We start from the raw sequence: 20608 nt of genomic DNA, 5'->3' as shown, positions 1-20608 counted from the left end.
TATATGTATGTGAAAGAATATAAGCTCGCAAAGTACAGGATGTTATTTAAATATATGAAATAGTTGCTGGATTCCCACCGGGCTGTCCAAGTAGCGGATAGAGGAATGCCCACAAGATATGGCGAATATTGGAAACCACCGGGAGAGCAAAACCAGACTGCTGTCTTGCAGATAGTAGGGGATCTGCAAAATCTAGAAGATCGCACAGAAAACTCCTGATCCTCCAGGATGGGGATTGTGCATAGGGCTAATTACTCTATCATGGAAAACCAAACTGTTCGGAAACAGAAGCCAGAGTCTCGGAATTGGAAAGGAACAATGGAGACGACAAAGCAACGGAAGAAGGATGTAAAAATAGAAACATAGAACATAAGAACCATGCTAGAACCTGGCAAAATAGAAAAGATCACTCAAGAGACAATAGAAAATAACATGGATATAGTGGCATTGCACGAAATTCGATAAAGAGGCAACAACGAATCTCTATATTACAACGGATCTGAATCTCTCTATTGTCCCCAACAAAAGCTGGACAATATTGAATCGGATTCATGATAGTGAAACATTTAAGAGATAAGATACAACAATAAATGCCAGTCAGGGAAAGAATAAATAAAATTAAAATGAAAGGAAAATTCAGAAATCGTACAAAAATTACAGTCCATGGCCCTTACTTTTTCTGAAGAAACAGATATTGCAAAAAAAAAAAAAAAAAAAAAAAAAATTCTACGAGAGCTTAGAGAAAGTTTACGAAAACACACCTAAACACGATACGATAATAATAAATTACTAGGCGACTTCAATGCCAAACTAGAAAGCAATGATGCAAATACGAAAGTCACTGGGAAAAATACACTACATGTAGAAAGTAATGAAAATAGGCATCTGTTAATTCAATTTGCAATAAGAAATCAATTAATTGTAAAGACTACAAGCTTTCCACACAAAAAGAACCATTTAGGAACCTGGAAACTTCTGATAATAATATAAAAAACCAAATAAATAACACCCTTATCAACCACATATATGCATCCTCCATAATAGATATTAAGAGCTTAAAGAGTGCAAACTCGATACAGACCACTTTTTAGTTAAAACAAAACTAAGAGAGAGAATAGACAGTAAACAACAACAGAAAATCGTGATAAATGAGAAATGGAATACAGAGAAATTAAAAATTAAAGAAGTGACAAATTCAAGAACATGATAGAAAGTAAATGTGAAAAAAAGGTAGAAAAAGTAAACTCAACGATACAAGAGAAGTGTAATGACGTTGTAATACTAATAAAAGAAGCTGCGACCGAAACAAATGAACTAAAGAAAGATGGAAGTAATAAGGACAGATGGTTTGATGAAGAATGTTAAGGGATAATTAACCAAACAATAAAGCCAGAAGAAAAATGTTACAAAGAGAGACAAGGATCAACTATGAAAGCTATAAAGAGTTGAGTAAACAAGCGAAGAAGGTTTGTAAGAAGAAAAAGAAAGAGATTATAAAAAGTACAATAAACGAAATACAGAAATTAAATAAAGCAATTGAAACAAGAAAATTCTATTATATAGCAATGAAGAGAATGAAAACAAGAGAATAAATGATAGGATACAGAAACGGGAAAGGAGAAATAGTGAGAGATAAAGAAAAAATAATGAAAATATGGACAAACTATTTTAAAAAATTATTGAACTCTCAGGCACAGGTAGAAACAGAAGCAAAATGAGCAAATAGGTAAAGGAAAGAATTCTAAAGTGCACAAAAAAAAAAAAAAGATCTGAAGAAGAAGTTTGAAGCAGCATTCTCGAAGAAGACATGATTAGGAAACTGAAGAACAATAAGGCACCGGGAAAAGATAGCTTAACCATAGAACTAGTAAAACACGCATGGCTTACACTGAAAGAAAAGTACAAGAAGCAATCAAAAGGTCCCGGAATTTTGCTGTAGCTCTTTATTAGCACAATTTAAGTTCACATTTACTTAATCGCCTTCGGAACACACACACACACACACATACACACACACACACACACACTTCTTTCTGCGAACCTACGATTTCTGGAAACATCGGCGAAAGTCCTCTTTTGGTAACTTTTCAAGTTCAAGTGCCGCGTTCGTTTCGATCTCTTCTCTGACCGGTACCTTTTGAGACCCATTTTTATCTTTGGGAAGAGCCAAACTTCTCTTGGTGCTAAGCTATTTTTTTAAGGCTATCAGAAAATGAAATGAAATCTCTGAGTTTTACGTTCCACGGTTATGCCGGTTAGGCTAAAGGAGACGGTGATGATGAGTAATGAATGAAATGGTGGAATGAAGAAAGTGGGAGGAAACGGGAGAACCCCGAGAAAACCCACGCACACGGTGTTTGTCCACCACAAAGTTCACTTGACGGAGGCTGGGATCGAACCCGAGACTCCAAGCACCAGAGGTGAACGCTCTACCAATTAAGGTTATCAGAGTCTCTAAAGCCGATTTCCCCCTATTTGCACATGAACTTGATGGTTGAGCGTTATTCGATCTGTGGAATTGCGCCAACTAATCAACCTCCATCCTGCTACACCATGTTCGTACACTGCCATTAAGACGTGTTGACACTTGATAGATTCATAATTAGGCAACCTAAGGATTGTGCTGCACGAGATTCATTGTGATTGCATCATAAATGCCGAAACCACAACATTCCCGAAACTTTCTGACTGTCCATCGTATATGATATAATCTAAACTAAACGGGACGGACAAAGAAATACCAGACAGATGGAAGATAGGGATTATACATCCTCCGCACAAAAGAAGGAGATAAAATGGAAAGTTAAAATTATATAAAAATCACATTATTGAATGTAACATACAAACTACTAACAGACATAATCAATAATAGAATAAAGAAGTATGCAGAGAAGGAAATAGGGGAATACTAATGTGAATTTCGAAAAAAAAAACGCAGTACGATAGACCAGCTGTTTATCATGCGACAGGTAATAGAAGAAAGTTACGAATTTAACAGCAATCTCCACATACTGTTCATAGATTTCAAGCAAGCATGGAAACACTAGAAAACCTTCTGATAAAAAAAAAAAAAAAGAAAAAAAAGAAAGCAACGAAAGTAAGAATAGAAGTTACTAGGAGAAAAATTCTGGTATGATAAAGGGGTTAAACAAGGAAACTGGCTATCAGAAACATTGTTCATAATTGCAAGATACACAAAGCAGATACACGAGAAACAATAATGTACAAAGCAAATCATTCTTATGCATACTTCGATAAAGTTGCAATTATTGTAAGAGCTGAGATCAAACTAGAAAGAATATACATAAAACTGGAAGATAGAACCAGCGTAATGAGTTTACAGGTGAACGTGAGCAAAGCCAAACATATGAGAATGAAAACTGCAGACCATAGAAAAAAAAGGAATATAACAAAACAAGATAAGACAGTTGAAAGTGTGTCCACATTTAAATATTTACAATATTTAATAGATAACAGAAACAACACATAACAGCAATAAAAGAACGAGTACAAGCAGGAAATAAAGCATATCACGCTAACAACCTTCTGCTGAAGAATAAGATAATAGACAGAAGCTCACAATTAAAAATATACAAAATCATCATAAAACCAATAGTAACACACGATTCAGAAGTATGGCCACTCACTAAAGGAAACGAAAATGATCTACGTGTATTTGAAAGAAAAGTAATAAGGAAGATTCATGAGCCCATTAAAGTTGGAGAGGAACGGGAAATATCTTCCAACAGAGAAATAGAAGAAATTCTGAAAAATAAAGACACAGTCAGGTATATATAAAACCGAAAACAGTGAGACGGTTGGATCACAAAGAACATACGGAAGATCACCTTCCCAAAAGAATCAATGAATGCTTATTGCCACCAATTTTGTTTAATCTCTACATTGAAGAAGCAATAAATGAAATCAAGGACATACACAGCATAAGAATAACTGTTCATTAGAAGAAAATACACACGCTTAGATTTGCTGACGATATTGTAATCTGGCAGACAGTGAGAAAAAAATTAGAGACAGGTCTGAACGGTATGCAACAGCTAGTTAGCAGCAAATTCAACACGAAGATCAACAAGAGATGCACTAGGATACAAACAACAAGAAAAATGATTATGAAAATAGGAGTCCATCTGGTGAAAGAAGTGTAGAAATTCTGTTACTTAAGCAGTAAAATAACGAGCAATAACATGTACAAACAAGATGTAAGATCCAGAATAGCTCAGTAGGAAAAGGCATTTGAAGAAAAACAGAAGCTTCTAACCGGAAGCATCGGCATAGGACTGAAAGAAAAGCTGATGAAAATATATGTGTGGAGTGTGGCATTGTATAAATGTAAGACATAGACACTACGATAAGAGGAAAAAAGGAGCATGGAAGCATTTGAAATGTGGTGCTACAGAAGAATGATGAAAATTATATGAATGGACAAGGTATCAAATGACAGTATTGGAAATGGTAAGGGAAAAAAAGAAATATATTGGAGAATACTTCGAAAAGACGAGATAGGATGATTGGACATGTTACGTTATGAAACATGAAGGACCTCGTTAGTAGCTATGGACGGAATTGCAGAAGGAGGGAAAACCTAGAGGAAGGCCGTGATTGTAATATACAGAACAAATAATACAAGATATATTGAAGAAAAGTTAAAGAGGGAACGCTGCGTCAAACTAATCGAGAGATTGTTAACCTGAGATTACTAGATGATTACATATCATTAATGTTAAATTTTGATGTGATAAGTATCGTGTTAAGAATCCATGAAGAACTCTCGAATAAATAACTATTCACGATTAGCATATTTTGTGATTTTTCCAGGGGTTTTCTTTGAAATGGGAAGATTTTTCAAAACGTCTACATAGCGAATTATGATTGGGAGATATACAGTCTTTAGAAATGCTTGAAAAATTTAGTTTTGCTTTGTGTTGTCAATACACCATCATTCTGAACATGAGATACACCCCCTGTACCTTATATGATATTTTACATAATATTTCAAATGAGAGCAAATTAATGACAAGAGTACGTTATTATTAGTGTATGAACTCTTACAAAACAAAATAAATTTAAAATGTTAATGAGGATACAAGAGCTAATACATAGGATGACCATATATCCCTTTTTGACCAGGACAGTCTCGTTTTAGGGGTGTGTCCCGGCCGTTCCATCAGTAGACGGAAAAAAGTAGTATTTGCCCGTTTTATACAAGTAAAAGAAGGAAATAACAAACTCAGTACCTTTACACCGTGTACCTTTACAACCTCGTACCAGTACCTTTACAGCACATGCGTGAAATACCTTGAAAAATGAGAAAACAGCTATGGTGGAGTGGAAAAATTTCAATGAGTTATCCTGCAGAATACACCCTTTTGCTCGGATATTCAACACAGCATTTCTAATAAACTGGTAAACGGTAATATGCTGTCAGGTTCGGACGATGAGACACAACTATTTGATCAGTGGCAGTGCACAAAAGAGATTGTAATACAGCTCCCCCCCCCCCAAAAAAAAAAAAAAGTTTCCTAGCCGGAACGATGGGTACAAATTTTTGGTAAATTAGAAGAGGAAAATATTAAGTTTGATATTCTATTGAAAGCAGTAGGAATGGTATGTGCCTCAGATAGGTTCTTCTGAGATATACTTCTGGCATTCTTCAGTTCAAGAGTCAACTTCTCACTCAATGTAATATCAAGGATTCGAGTTAGGGCAAAGGAGGGTGAGTAGGTAGCATCATCCCCTACTATATTGTAAGTTAAATGCTGTTTATATTTTATAGCTTATATATGTTATGTTATATTGCTATATAGATGTATTAGGTATTGCTAAGGTAAACAGGAACTAATTTACACACTAACCTCTTTCTCATTTTTTATCAATTTTAAAAAACCGGAACCTGTTTCATTTTCAGCTGAAAATTTTATGGTTACGCTACTAATACATTAACATACTTGTATTTTTGGATTTCTTTTATCTACTGTAATCTACAAATATATAATAATATACATTATGCATATATATACAACGTTATATAAATACTTGTTTACTGACAAATTCAACAACCGTTCATTTTATTAATCATTGGACGTACACATAAATAAGTTTTTATAATGTATCTTATATCTTATAATCTAAATGGCAGTAAGCCTTATTTTATTTTTAACAAACTTGAAAAAAGTTCGTAACTGAATTCTCTATGTCTATTATTTGCAATTTTTTTTTTCAATTTTGAGCCCTCCATTCGATAGAACATCAAAAACTAACTGAGAAAGTGATGGTATTTTTCATGTCACTCTTACCATTCCCGAGATATTGGTCAAAAAAAGTTCCGATTTCGGGAGGTTTAAGGAGCCATATCTCGGGAACCGTAAGTCATAGAGATGACATTTTGCGATTTTTTTCAATTCTCAATCCTCTATTTTGAGCATGTGTTTTTTTAAAACAACATATCGTAGAACGTTTTAACAGAACTCTGGTATAAAGCCTGCAGAATTTAATAAGAAAAATTAATTCTTTTTACGTTCGTTCTGGCAATGTTTTTCGAGCATTATCAGCTAGTTTTTATATTATATTTGTCTTTAATTCTTATTTTCGTGCAAATTGCTACCAAATGTGCATGAGAACAGGACATGACAATAACGTATAAGGAAACAATATTAGAAAATATATCTTAGTTATCTAAAATCACTATCATAAGGTTAATAACCACATATTATATATATAATTATACTGTAAAACCTAGTTATGATAATATAAACACAGTATGGAGATAGTAGATTTGCATACTGCCTTACTTACAGTACATTATCATACGTACATAGTTAGATCATAAAGCTTTTATGCCTTTTTTCCCCTATTGTTCTATTCACCAAAATGCAAGTCCAAGATAATGTTATACGTAATTTTGAACGATAGGATGATATTATTCACCTAAATTTTCTATGTATTTTAAGCAATATGTGTGTAGAAATAAGTGGTTATTGAAACACGTACCTAATCAATATAACTCACGATTATGTTTCATTACGTTACATGATTTGTAGATTTCTTTCAAAGAAAGGTCCGCTTGAAAGTATTCTCTTAAAACAAAACAAACACTAGATCAAATATTTGATCAAAGGAAAAAAAATTAAAAGAGAAAAAAAAATAAAAGGAGCCAAGAACAAAGCCTTACATTTTAAAGGTCAATAACTTGATTTTGCAAGAAGCCATTCCTTATAAACTTCAATCAATTTAAGTTAATATTAGGTAGCTCCATGTTTTGTTACTTATATTCTTTTTTCTTTCAAAGACACTAACATTACGTCATAGTTGTTTTGTTTTCTTTACATCTTCACCTAAAGAATTGATGGTAGCTATAAGTACAATGAATTTGTGAATAGATAAGTAATCTTCAATAAAATCCGTGTTGGTTTTTATACGTTCATGTGCCTACCTTGATAGTCCTAATAGCAGAAATACTTATCAGAACCTCGTGCGAGCTGTGGAATAGTAAAGAGCATATTGGAGCAATATGCCCACGAAGGTATGCGGAAGGCTTTCCTCTCATAAATATGTTCCAAGTTCTAATAATCCTGTCGATTCCACCAGCGGCGATTAAACGTCTCTCCTCCCATATGGCTATGGCTCGAACTCCATATGGCACTTTGAGTACAGTCTCGTCAAACTCTGGTCGCTTCCTTGCAGGTATTAACAGGTGATCGTGTCGTACGATTATGCCTGCTGTTTCCTTAAGTTGCTCTCCGTGGACAGGAATGGTACAACCAATTACTACTGCAGTTTCTGGGTCCGAAGAACACGAGATTATCTAAAATAAATTCAATACTAACAGTTACAGCTATATACAGTTTTGCTCTATGCTCTAGATTGCTATTGTCCGCTATTTCTACAAAAAAAAAAAAAAAAAAAAAAAAAAAAAAACTATTTAACGAAACACAACCATGAGCGACCTTTTTATGAGCGAGGCTATATAAGGCGTGGACCTACAGTTTAACGCGGATCCGAACTACATGAACTCCCACCAAGAATCGAACCCAGGTCTTCCACGTCAAAAGATAGTACCCTAACCATATAGCCACAAGGGAGTTCTAATAATAAACAATTGCCTCAACTCCTTCCAGCATCCGTTGCGTCGTAACAGAAGAAACATAACAAACTTCTGGTTACAAAAAATGGGACTACCTTCCAGCCAGAGACTAAGTCCAAAAAGTTGAACCTAGATCCTTACGTCCCTCGGATCTCCTTACAAGAGAAATAATTTTCCCTCCATTTTGTTACAGAGCAATGTGCGTTTTCTTTAGTAGAAATAGACCATCTGCATATTGCTTCCAAAAAATATTCAGGTGGCATGTAGAGAACAATATTAAAATATGACAAAAAAGAAGATAAAAGCAAAATTGGCATACTACATGATATGAGATTAAAGCACGTGGAAAGTACACTGTCAACAGAACAGCAACAGAAAAAAACAGAAAATGCTAATATTCATGCGCTCTTAGTCTAGTGAATAATGTAATCGATTCGTGTACTAATGTTTATTTCAAACAAGTTCGAATCGAGACTACTTTTTTTTTTTTTTTTTTTTTTTAATAAAGAATCTCTTTTACTGACAGAGCATTCAAGTTTGAATGTAAGAAATTTATAAATATATATTACAGGCGTGTAATATAGTAGTAGCGTAGCCAGGATCTTTGTTTGGTGGGGGAGGGGGGGCTTAGTGTTGGGGAGCACTATACATACATACATACATACATACATACATACATACATATATACATACATATATATATTAGTTAAACTTTCTTTGAAGTGCCGGCTTCTTTAGATATTTCTTCGTTGTTTCTCGATTGGTGTTTTTGGACATTTTCTTCACCAAAATTAGCGCACTGTCTTTTTTCTTCATTCTAGCCACTTTTCTACAGCGTTTCTCGAATCTTTCTCTGAATTAATATATTATTTAGATGTTTTTCCGTTGTTCTTTTTTTTTGGGGGGGGGGGATTTGTTTCCTTACCGAAATTAACACAACTGTTTTCTTTTTCCACCTTACCCACTATTATAAAAGTTTTCCGACATTTTGTAATTGCAAAGTAAGTGTTGGTAAACACGGCTTGTCTAGGGACTGTTTAGTGACACATTTTGTTTTCAAATAGAGTACATGAAAGGCAATTGCCTTTTCTTCTGAGAAAAAAACTACCAATATCAAAGTACATTGTTGGAACCCTTCCCTACACCACTGTAATATAGTACATTAGAAAATATGTATTAAACAAAATCTCATCTCATTCTCCTTTTGTCTCTAACGTTTACTCCGGCATGAGAGATCCATTTTCGATTCCCAGCGGGAACTCATGTGATTCGGATTCCATGTTAAACAATATGTCCAGGTCTTATATAGTCTCTGTGTTGAAATGGACTCTGAGCTCCAATATAGCACAGTCTAATATTTACTCTTGAACAGAAAGCAATATGGAAATATGTTCATCATAGAAAGTAATTTTTTGGTAATTCGCTCAAGGAGGAACATCATTTCTAGAGGGCAGGCCAGCATTGGCCCCCTAATTTTAGATGTATATACATTTTAAACAACAGAATAATTATATACTAATAAAAACTCGAAACTATGTATATCGAAGAGTCTTGCCACCTTCCCCTGAAGGTAAAACCTTAAATGGCTACTACGAACCAAGTGAATCATTCTGTAAGAAAATAAATGGTCGCTAAATGTTATCAATACTAACAAAAGTATCCTTTCTACATACAGGAAGATGTAATAAATCTAATACTGAAATTTTGAATATTCTAGAAATTGTCTTCCTTTTCCCCTTCAAATGTGGATTTTTGAAAATGCTGAATCACGTATTTTTAATGAATAGATTGTTTATCGCAGAGCACACCTTCAATTTAAGACAATTCCAATATTGAACAATTTCGAAAAAAAGAAAGATATTTGAATATTTTTAAATTTCCCCCTTTTCTTCGTTAGAGGGAAGTTCTCAAAAAGTATTCTCTTACTTTTAATTGAGAGTTTATATACTGAATTTTACACCTTCAAATTTCCTTACCAAATTTAACACCTTCATGTTAAACTAATCTTTACATTCGACACTTCCAAAATAAAGGAATGAAAGGGAAATTTTGATATTGAAATGATACCCTTAGGAGATCACGCTGAAACATATTTCATTACTTTTAATTAAAAGCCTGTGAGTCAAATTCCACACTTCCAACTTAAGCAAATCTTTAGATTCGACATTCTCTGAATAAAGAACAAGAAAATTAAATATTAGAGAAACGATATTCCTTTCCTCCTTAAACGCAAAGTTTCGAAAATGCCGGAACACATATTTCCTTGCTTGAGTCTCTCGTTTCAGAGACGTTGAATGGCCTTCACGCTCCCCTGATTTATCACCATAAGATTATTTTGCTATGAGCTGTTCGAAGGATACGATCTACTTCCAACGTCACATTATAAAGGAATCACAGTGTTTTATTATTATTATTATTATTATTATTATTATTATTATTATTATTATTATTATTATTATTATTATTATTATTATTATAGATCATTTACAACAATTTCATGTAAAAATTCACTCCACTGATTCAAACAACTAGGAAGGAGTCATTGGTCTATTTGAATTTTAAAGACACGAGACTTTAAATACTTATAAGATGCGTCGGACGGTTCTAGGAGTTATGTGTAAGGTGGTTCTTTGGCGACGAGCTGAACTGATGAGAACTACGATGATAAGCTTGTGTCACCCTGCGTATACATCGAACCGGGATTTTATCACTGATTAAAATGCGTACCCTAAGGGGAAGGATCGGGTTCAAAATGTATACCAAAATAGAGTATCTCACGAACTCTCATATTAGAGATTTGAAACTTGAAATATGAAGTCCTTAAATAAATTGATGTGTCCAGCGTTTCAGAAAATTAAGAGAAGGGAGAAGGAGGGAAATTCCATAATATTTTTCTCAATATGTAAAAACAATTTCAACCATGTCTCTCTTCACTATCACAAGAAAGTGCTTGAACTGTTTCAGATGAATCTCGGAAAGTACTTAGACTTAGACCGAGCTGGGTTTTTATAATTTCATTCCACTTCAATTCACTCCACTCAATCCATTTCAATCCATTTCATTCCACGTGTAGTCTCCATTAGTTTCTGTTATGACTCTTAATCGCTTTGGCATACGGAATTAACTAAGCTGGATATATATCAGCGTCCCTCTGTCACTTCTTCCCACGCATTAAGAGCGAACTCTCATAGTTCGTCAGCTCTCCTTAGTGAGTTGTCAGGTCAATTTTTCTGTAGAGTTCTAGTAAAATCGGCCCACAGATTTTCCATTGGATTAAGATGGGATGCTCTAGGGCCCCAGTAAACTAATTTAGAAAAATATATCTTGAAAAATATCAATTAAAGGATCTTTTTCTAGTCTATCGTGCGTAAAAACATTGTGTTGTTTTTCTTATATATTTACAGTGGACTCTTTTCAATTCGAACTTGGTTTATTCGAATTATTGGATAATTCGAACAAAAGTTTATTCCCTTTGAAAACTGTATTAAAACAATGTTAAGAAATCGTGGGTAAATCGAACATTTGAACTTTCTGTTTGGATAATTCGAAGTATTTACAGTAGAAAAATTTGCAGTGTTCGACATAGTGCAAGAGAAAGCTTTATTTGTTGATACCACTTCCGCTGGACTCTTTCCCGCTATAGAGAATCAATCAGAAGATGGTTAGTATGCATTTCTCTTTCTCCTCAGTACCTGAATGTGTTCATTCCTTCTGTAGAAGTGTGGACGACCTTAAACCCTGCTCTCCACTAGCAAACGACTTGTACAAAACATTTGTGCAATTCTTTTTAACTGAACTAAAAGCAGTGACAAAAAGGTAAGCAGATTCGTTTCTGATCTATCAGCGTTCATTATGCACAATGTCGAAGCTGGCGCGTATTTTAATCCCTTACAAAAATGTGGTATTTTAGAGGTAAGGTAAATTGCATGCTAATTAGTTTTCCATATACAGTAAAGTTATTTTGTTACCTTGATTTTACTTTAAAATGAGTGTTTTTAGTTAATTCGAATTTTTCCGTGTCTCCTTGGACTTCGAATTAAAGAGACTCTACTGTATTTTAAATAGTTGAAATGCACGTTCTTCGTAAGAAAAATAAAGGTCTATGGAGAATATTTGAAAGCTACATTTAAACCCCCTCGCCCTCTTATGATATGCATTTCAATCAAAGTATAAAGTCCCAGCTGACTCAAGTGCTCACTAGGCCCATATTCAAATGTTCATTTTTTTTAGATGGTACAACTGTTATCTTACTTCTGTCATTTTCTGAATATAAAATAGGAAATCAAAATACGGGCATAAAAATTGTCTTTAGAAACAAAAGTTTCGGGAACAGTGAACTCGTGTCAACTTATTTTTAACAACCAATCTATATTCCAAATTTCATATTCCAAACTTAAGCGGTTAATAAGATACTTCATTTTTGAAATACATTTTGAGCCATTCCTCCTCTTCCAAATGATCCCCGATAGTAAGAATATTCTGTTTAATAAGTGACATTATAAAACAACGGCTCGAGAACATGTTATCTTCATAAAAATTAATTTCACGTGATGCAACCATTTTCTCGTGATGATAAAGACAACTGCGATTTGAATGTGTAGGGAAAGTCATTTCAAATTACTCTTTTCCTCCAGCAAATACGGAATTTTCAGAAAACCGTATATATAACAAATATACATTATATATTACAAATTTACAAATTTACAAATTTACAAATTTACAAATTTACAAATTTACAGTATATATTATCTGGTTTCATCTATAATTTTTTTTCTTACTTTTTTGCTAAGTAATAATTTAAGGCAATGAGTATAATTGTAGATCAAACGTTAGGGGGCGCGGTGGCTCAGTGGTAGAGCGTTCACCTCCGGTGCTTGGGGTCCCTGGTTCGATCCCAGCTCGCGCTGTGTGGACTTTGTGGTGGACAAACATCGTGCTCGTGGGTTTTCTCGGGGTTCTCCCGTTTCCTCCCACTTTCTTCATTCCACCATTTCATTCATCTCTCATCATCACCGTCTCCTTTAGCCTAACCGGCATAACCATGAGACGTAAAACTTTGAAAAAACTATAGAAATAAGCTTACATCCGAAACTAAATATACACGTAATTGAAATGGACATAACGAGTTTCTATCATTGACTCAACCAACATTTATGTCTCTGTTCGTCTGTCTGTCTGTTTCAATGTAATTCTCGTAAAGCTTATTCGATTTTAATGATATCTGGTATGGGCCTTTCCCCAATCACTCAAAACAACTTTATTGTTCAATGTCACAAGGATCTATATGAATAAAGGAGTAAAAGGGAATAAAATCTTTCCAATATTGCAAACTTTTACTTCTGGATGAAATTCAACGATTTCCCCGGCCGTCCAATCTCCGGACTTAAATATGATTGTTCATCTGTAGTCCGTTTTGAAGACATGAATTTCACCTTCACCATCATCCTCTCTCATGAAACTGTGTAATACACATGCAAAATGGCGTAACATTCCACTTGCTAATTTTACAACCTCTATGACTCTGTTTCACGTCGCATTAGGGCTGTTCAGCAGGCGAAAGACGATCCAACGACAGCTTAATCTGATAAGCTGTACTTTTTTCCCAGTATTTTCATTAAATAGATAAGTTTCTGTATATATATCAGCGTTTTGTATAAACGGTAAAACATCTTCATTTGCGCCATTAAATTCCAGAAATAAGATACAAACGAAAATTTTGTTTGCAAAATGCGATGCATCTATAATTATAATTTATTATCGCAGTGAACTAGTTTTACAACAGAAAACAATATATAATTCTTTCCTTTATGACAGAACATTTCTCTATGTTGAATCTTAGTGAAGGATGGGTTGAAGCTCAGAAACCCGACGATTTCGTTTAGGTGTCTATAAAGTTCTCATGAACACAATCTACTGTGAACTACAAATAATACCAGTTCAGACTGAGCGTAGAATTGACGACTGTAAAGAAAGCAACTCGAAATGCTTTCGAAATGCAAGACTCGAGCTTAGTTTCTAGAAACTACTCGAAGATCACTGACATAAACACGTTATTTCAGGAGTAAACTTCTCTTTTTCCCTTCTACCTTTTCATTACTATTTCACAGTATTGGCCCAAAAATATGTACTGTATCCATTTTGCTATACTCTTCTGTTTTCAGTTCAAATGATGTTACATTTTTTTGAAAACTTTCTGGTGAGCTCTCGTAGAAAAAAAAAAAATCCTGGACATGTGCTTTTTTCAAATGTACACCTGGCAGTGAGAGCTGCTGGCTTCGCCCAACATTATGTTGGATTCCTTCACTTTTCCTTGTTTGGTATTAGAAAAAGAAAGAACAGCAAAGCCTCTCAACTGGTGAAATCGAAGCTAAATTTAACAATTATGTCAATGATTCAGTTATTCAGCTGAGGCTATCAGCTAAATTGGGAACTTTCCTTGGGCAGAAGTAAGACAGGACAGGCTGTAGAAGCAAGAGTCAGTCGACCTACAACTCCTGTGTGACCAACAATTAATGCATAGTGTAGCGTTACAGATTGCAAAACTAAAACTATTTGTTACAGTTCATTTTAAAGTTAACGTCAAAATTCCCTATATGAATAATGGTGTTACTCTGAGAAAAATCCCATAAACAATAATTATTTGGTTTACCTAGTTTCGAAAAAGAACAATGTTTGGAACCGAACAAATATATGTTACGACACAAAGTGGTATGTTGTGAAAGTTTTCTCCTTCAGGAAAATAAGGACACAATATTAAAAATGTCAAGAAATCCAGAAAAATTCATCTATATGTTATTTGTGGAAATGGAATAATTATTAGTAATTGAACAGTGACGATTATTAGGTCAACCATATCTTCCGCGAGTGATATACAAGACATAATTTTTGAGTCTATTACAAAACGTCTTTTAGTATCTCAAAGTCAATCAAATTCGTATACAGGGTGTTTCAAAGCAACACCGACAACGTATGGAAGGTGATTCCTGACACCAAGATAAGACAAAAAGTATAGACCATCCTGGGTGCACACATGTTTCCTTTTGGAATTATAGGCTGCCGAAAACATGAAAAAATGAATTTGAAAGGTCCATAGCTTCAAAACTATGGGACCTACCGTAGTCGGATCGAGAGACTTCACTTAGGAACTCTTATGTGCCCTATCCAAATATCAAACTTTCAGAATCCTGCGATACTTCCGCAACAATTTTTATGGAGGTAGTTGGAGAGTACTTCATATTATATGCCCCTAGCCAAACTGCCTCTATAAAAATTGCTGTAGAAACATCTCACGATTCTGAAACACGCATTTTTGAATAGGGCACATAGTTCTTAAGTAAAGTCTTGACCCGACTACGATAGGTTCCATAGTTTTGGAGCTATGGACCTTTAAAATTCATTTTTCTCGTGTTTTCGGCAGCCTATAACTTCGAAAGGAAGCATTTGTGCACCCAAGATGGTCTATACTTTTTGTCTTATCTTGGTGTCAGGAATCACCTCCCAAACAATGTCGGTGTTCTTTAGAAACACCCTGTATATATATATATATACATATAGATAGATAGATAGATAGATAGATATAGATAGATAGATAGATATATAGATATAGATAGATAGATAGATAGATTACAAGTAATAATTTAAAATGTTGAGTATATTGTGTAGTGATTTTCAAGGGATATGAATTAAAATGTAGTAATACAAGTTTCACGTATTCTTTCAAAATCATATAATTGCGCAATATGACATGATAGTATAAATACTCGTATAAATTTTAAGGCATGAAAATATAATAATTAATTGATTCTTTCCATTTCAGCATATTTAAATTGTTCATAGAACAACAAAACAATATTTATATTATTCAGCTGTATCGGCATTAGTGGTACATTTAGAATCTATCTTTAGCGTATATTGCCCAAATGTTCTGAACCGAACTCCTTTTAAACCAGTGGCTATATAATTCGCCTGCATTGGTGTCCTCCAAACTAACGCTGAGACTAACATACTCTCAACTATTGGCTGACTCTACTCAGGGACGTCTGTGAATCACGCCACACCCTCGAATATTGGCTGGACTTCTCAGAAACGTCTATGAATCACGCCATATCCTCAAAATGATGAAGACAATAAATAATGTTTCGTTTAAAGCGTTTTATAAAATGGGAAAACGAATTGATTTCAATATCATTTGTCTTAATATGAGTTAGTTTAATTTCAAACAAATATTAATTTCCGACTTTATTTTTAACTAGGGGCCGCGGTGGCTCAGTGGTAGAGCGTTCACCTCTGGTGCAAGGGGTTCCGGGTTCGATCCCAGCCTCCGCCAAGTGAACTTTGTGGTGGACAAACACCGTGTGCGTGGGTTTTCTCGGGGTTCTCCCGTTTCCTCCCACTTTCTTCATTCCACCATTTCATTCATTACTCATCTTCACCGTCTCCTTTAGCCTAACCGGCATAATCGTGGGACGTAAAACTCAAAGATTTCATTTCATTTTTTTTTATTTTTAACTAAGGGTATAACTAAGGGTTCACTTTATGGACTACGTAATTCAGATTGTTCATTTCTTATAGGATTATAAATTCAACACGTAATAACAAGCATATGGGCACATTTAGAATAAGCTACAACTTAGACAATTTGGTTGGTACTTTAATTTTTTTTTAAATATAAAAAAAATAATTACTTTTTCTCTAATTTGCTCTTCACTATCATCCTGTTTTGTGATACACATTTATTATTATTATTATTATTATTATTATTATTATTATTATTATTATTATTATTATTATTATTATTATTATTATTATTATTATTATTATTATTATTATTTCATGTGACCTAAAAGAATAATTTCCTTCACTGGCAAAAATTTGATACAAATTTATAAATTACTATCCACAATTAAATTTGTTTAGGAGTTTGAAACGCAAAACGCAAAATTTAAAGTCATATCTATCTATCTAAGCAACTGATTATCAACAATTATTCCCTTTTGGTTACTAATGTCTGCATGTCTGCTAAAATGTCTAAATGTTCTTAAATGTTCTGTTTGGAGGCATATTCCATCTCACTCACCTACATTATTTCAAAGAACTAAGAGAGCAGGGATAAGGTAGTTAGTTCTTTTGTTGGTTCTAATTACCTCCACTCCTCAAAAATAGTTTTGCCTCTGACTTGTCTTACCTATAACAAACTTATTTTTAACCAAAATGTTCGATATGTCAAAACCATTTCTACTGTCTTTTCATGTTGAATCCGTCCTTTATTCCTATTTTTGTTCTTCTAGAACAAGGCTCCAGGTGAAAGCCGAAAAGTTAGAAGTGCAAGGCATATTTGGAAATCGGAATTTGAAGTAAGTGAGATTACAACGATAACGTGTATTTATATTGGTTATTTTATTTATCATTTAGGGCAGAAAGTGCTATATTAACTTGCACTAGCCACATAGAAGAAGAAAAATAAGAAATGTAATATTTAATGTCATAAAAATATTGATTTTCAGTTGTTAGGTAGAAATTATTATCCATTGTCATGGCATTTGATTTGTTTACCGAGAAAACAGTTTATCACGATGTAAATGTTGATACATAGAACACAAGAGGTTACGACTCAAGACGCCATGCAAGACTGACATATGTTACAGAATTATAAAGTGAATTACAATTATTGTGAAATGTAGGATGTTAGGTGAATGTTAAAGCTGGTGTACAATTCTACAAATGATCTTTGTGTAGGTAGTGACTAATTTTGTCTTGATATTGTTAAAACGAACTGTGGTGGTGGTTATAAGTTGATTGTTAAAATTCCATGGCGTGTTATCATATTATCTAAAATGGAATAGATTTGTTGTAAATCCGAATAAATCGAATAGATATGGTAGTTTTAACACACAGGTATCCGAAATTGAAGTATCAAAGAACAGCTTGAATATTTAACTTACCTGCTTCAGTAGTGGAGAATATATAATATCTTCGATGAGATCGTTATGAGCTTGCCATCTATAAACTTTTATCTGACCTTTTCGTATAGCTACGTCAAATGGTATTGTAGGAATTCCTAAGTTGAAAACAATAGTTATGTTATTAACCACAAGTGATTTTCTTACGACTTAACCTCATCACAACAAAAAATTTAACTTTATTTTTATAATTATTTCTATCATGAATAATTTGTACGCAAAAAAGTAGCATTTTTGAATCAAAAGATTCAATATATTTCAATCAAATTTTTCTTGTAGGCCTTATATCTGGAGAACTACATATAGTGTAGTCAAACCCAAACTATCAGTTAACTCAAGTGTGATGTGCTTATTCCGTAGAAACTACGAAAACTCGCTCTAGGGGCCGTTCAAATATTTTGTGGCCCATATCCAAATTAATCGTAAGATTATTGAAGTATATGGGGAAAACATTCAGAGCGATGAAATTGTGCGAAACTGTGTTAGAGCTCAGGCATTGCAAAACCACACTCAGGAATTGTAACTATCATTCCACTTACAGGTTTCTGTAATTTCGCAATCTTTAGGATTTCAAGCTTTCGACTCTCCCTTGGAGTCTTCGTCACGGAGGTTAAAGGCAGGAAGAAAAATAACCGAAACATCAAGGAATAAAAAAGAATGGACTTAGCAAGGGGGAATGCTGTGTTATTTAAAAAAAAACACGTTGTCAAGTGCGTCAGCGATCTACAGATGATCTTAAAGCAAACTGAAATATGGTGAGTCAATTTGTGCGCCTTTCCTAATTTTTTTATTGGAAGATTACCAACTCATGTTATTTTTATTGTCATGCCAATGTTGTGAAAATTCTGTAATAACCGCCTCTCAATTGTCACTCAGCCTTCCCTTATCTAGGTTTAGTTTTTTTTTTTTTTTTTTTTAATGAATAAATAAATTCTCAAAAACCAATCTCTCTACTTCATATCTAGCTCCAAATAAAATTTCTTCTACCCTGTGTTGCGTTCCTTCTAAATGTTTCGGCACCAGATTTTTCGCTTTCGAATCTCTAATGTGTACCTTTACTCGAACTTTTAAATTTATTTTCGTTTTGCCTATATAACTCTCTTGGCAACTGCATTTTATTTCATAAATACCCGATTTTTCATTGGGATCCGTGTAATAACTCGTAAATTGGGTGGTGTTATTTTCTAAAGTTTTAGGTCGTTTTAAAGCTGTACGAAAACCGTGTTGTGTGTAGATTCTATTTAATGCAGTTGTCAATCTGGGAAAAATAGACAATCCAATCCATTTTTTTATCCTTTATGTTGGTTTCAGGCTTATCGGAACTTAAACTCCTTTTAACCCGATTATACCAATTATTTAATAATGAAGCTTGGTACCCGTACAGACTACCCAGTTTCATCTGGTATTCAATCTCTGTCTGTAAATCTGTTTTTACGAAAGTAATACGTATGGCACGTAAAAAGAAATTCTTCCAAATATTTGCTTTGGTACCTGTTGAATGTGCAGATTTATAATGAATGTACTGTATATCTGCTGTTGCCTTATGGTGAACTCTAGTAATGAATTTGTTGTTATGTCTTCTTATATTAAGGTCTACATACGTAAGACTGCCGTCCTTTACTTTCTCAACCGTTAATCTCAAATTCTTATAAATATTATTTAATTCTTTTAAGAAGTAATCCAGTTGTGAATCGTCCTTGTACAAATAAAGTACATCTCAACATATCTATAATCCGGTGCCAGGTTTATCGAAACATTTAAAAGAAACGCAACACAGGGTAGAATAAATATTATTTGGAGCTAGAAATGAAGTAGAGAGACTGATTTTTGAAAATTTATTTACTCATTTAAGAAAACCAAAATTAAACCTAGATAAAAGATGGCCTGTATGACGATTGAGAGGTGGTTATTACAAAATTTTCACAGCGTTGGCTTGACAATAAAAATAACACGAGTTGGCAACCTTCCAATAAAAATCAGGAAAGGCGCACAAATTGACTTCGCCGTATTTCAGTTTGCTTTAAGATCATCTGCAGATCGCTGACGCACTTGACAACGTTTTTTTTTTTTTTTTTTTTTTTTTTGTATAACAGCTTTCCCCTTGGTAAGTCCGTTTCTTTTTATTCTTTGATGTTTCTGTGCTTTTTCTTCCTGTTTTTAACCTCTGTGACGAAGATTCCAGGGGAGAGTCGAAAGCTTGGAATCTTAAAGATTCAGGAATTACAGAAACCTGTAAGGAGAATAAGAGTGTGTTAGAACTTTTAGAGATAGCTGCACGAATCTTCATGAGGAACAAAGTGGGTGACCTTCTGTCATTACTGAAGACTTCATGTAGAAAGTTGGCGAAAAAGTGAAAGACAAAAGATGCTTTGCGATTTCGCCGTTATCTGGTAAGTTCCCTCACATTTCGACACGTGTTCTCCATGAAATTGTGACTCAATGCTTAAATTTTTGCAAACGGCCGTGTTGAAGTGGTTTTCAAATCAGGTGGCAGACTTTTATGAAGATGATATTCAAAAGCTTGTTGTACGATAAGATAAGTGCCTTAATA

General features: G+C 34.0%; 1 protein-coding gene across 1 annotated transcript in view; it reads right to left on the bottom strand.

Annotated features, from left to right (window-relative positions):
* Positions 1-19171, bottom strand: part of LOC145681973 (WD repeat-containing protein on Y chromosome-like) — a 43258-nt gene extending 24087 nt beyond the window's left edge. Inside the window, exons 1-3 of the mRNA XM_081753574.1 lie at positions 19111-19171; positions 18040-18155; positions 7448-7819 (exon numbers count right to left, since the gene is read on the bottom strand). Coding sequence (XP_081609700.1) covers positions 7448-7819; positions 18040-18155; positions 19111-19171 — 549 coding nt within the window. The remainder of the gene's footprint in view (positions 1-7447; positions 7820-18039; positions 18156-19110) is intronic.
* Positions 19172-20608: the final 1437 nt, after the last annotated feature.

This window comes from Thermobia domestica, chromosome 3 (assembly GCF_964235325.1).
Source record: "Thermobia domestica chromosome 3, izTheDome1.hap1.1, whole genome shotgun sequence".
Taxonomy (NCBI): Eukaryota; Metazoa; Arthropoda; class Insecta; order Zygentoma; family Lepismatidae; genus Thermobia; species Thermobia domestica.
This window is presented reverse-complemented; position numbering and strand designations above follow the sequence as displayed.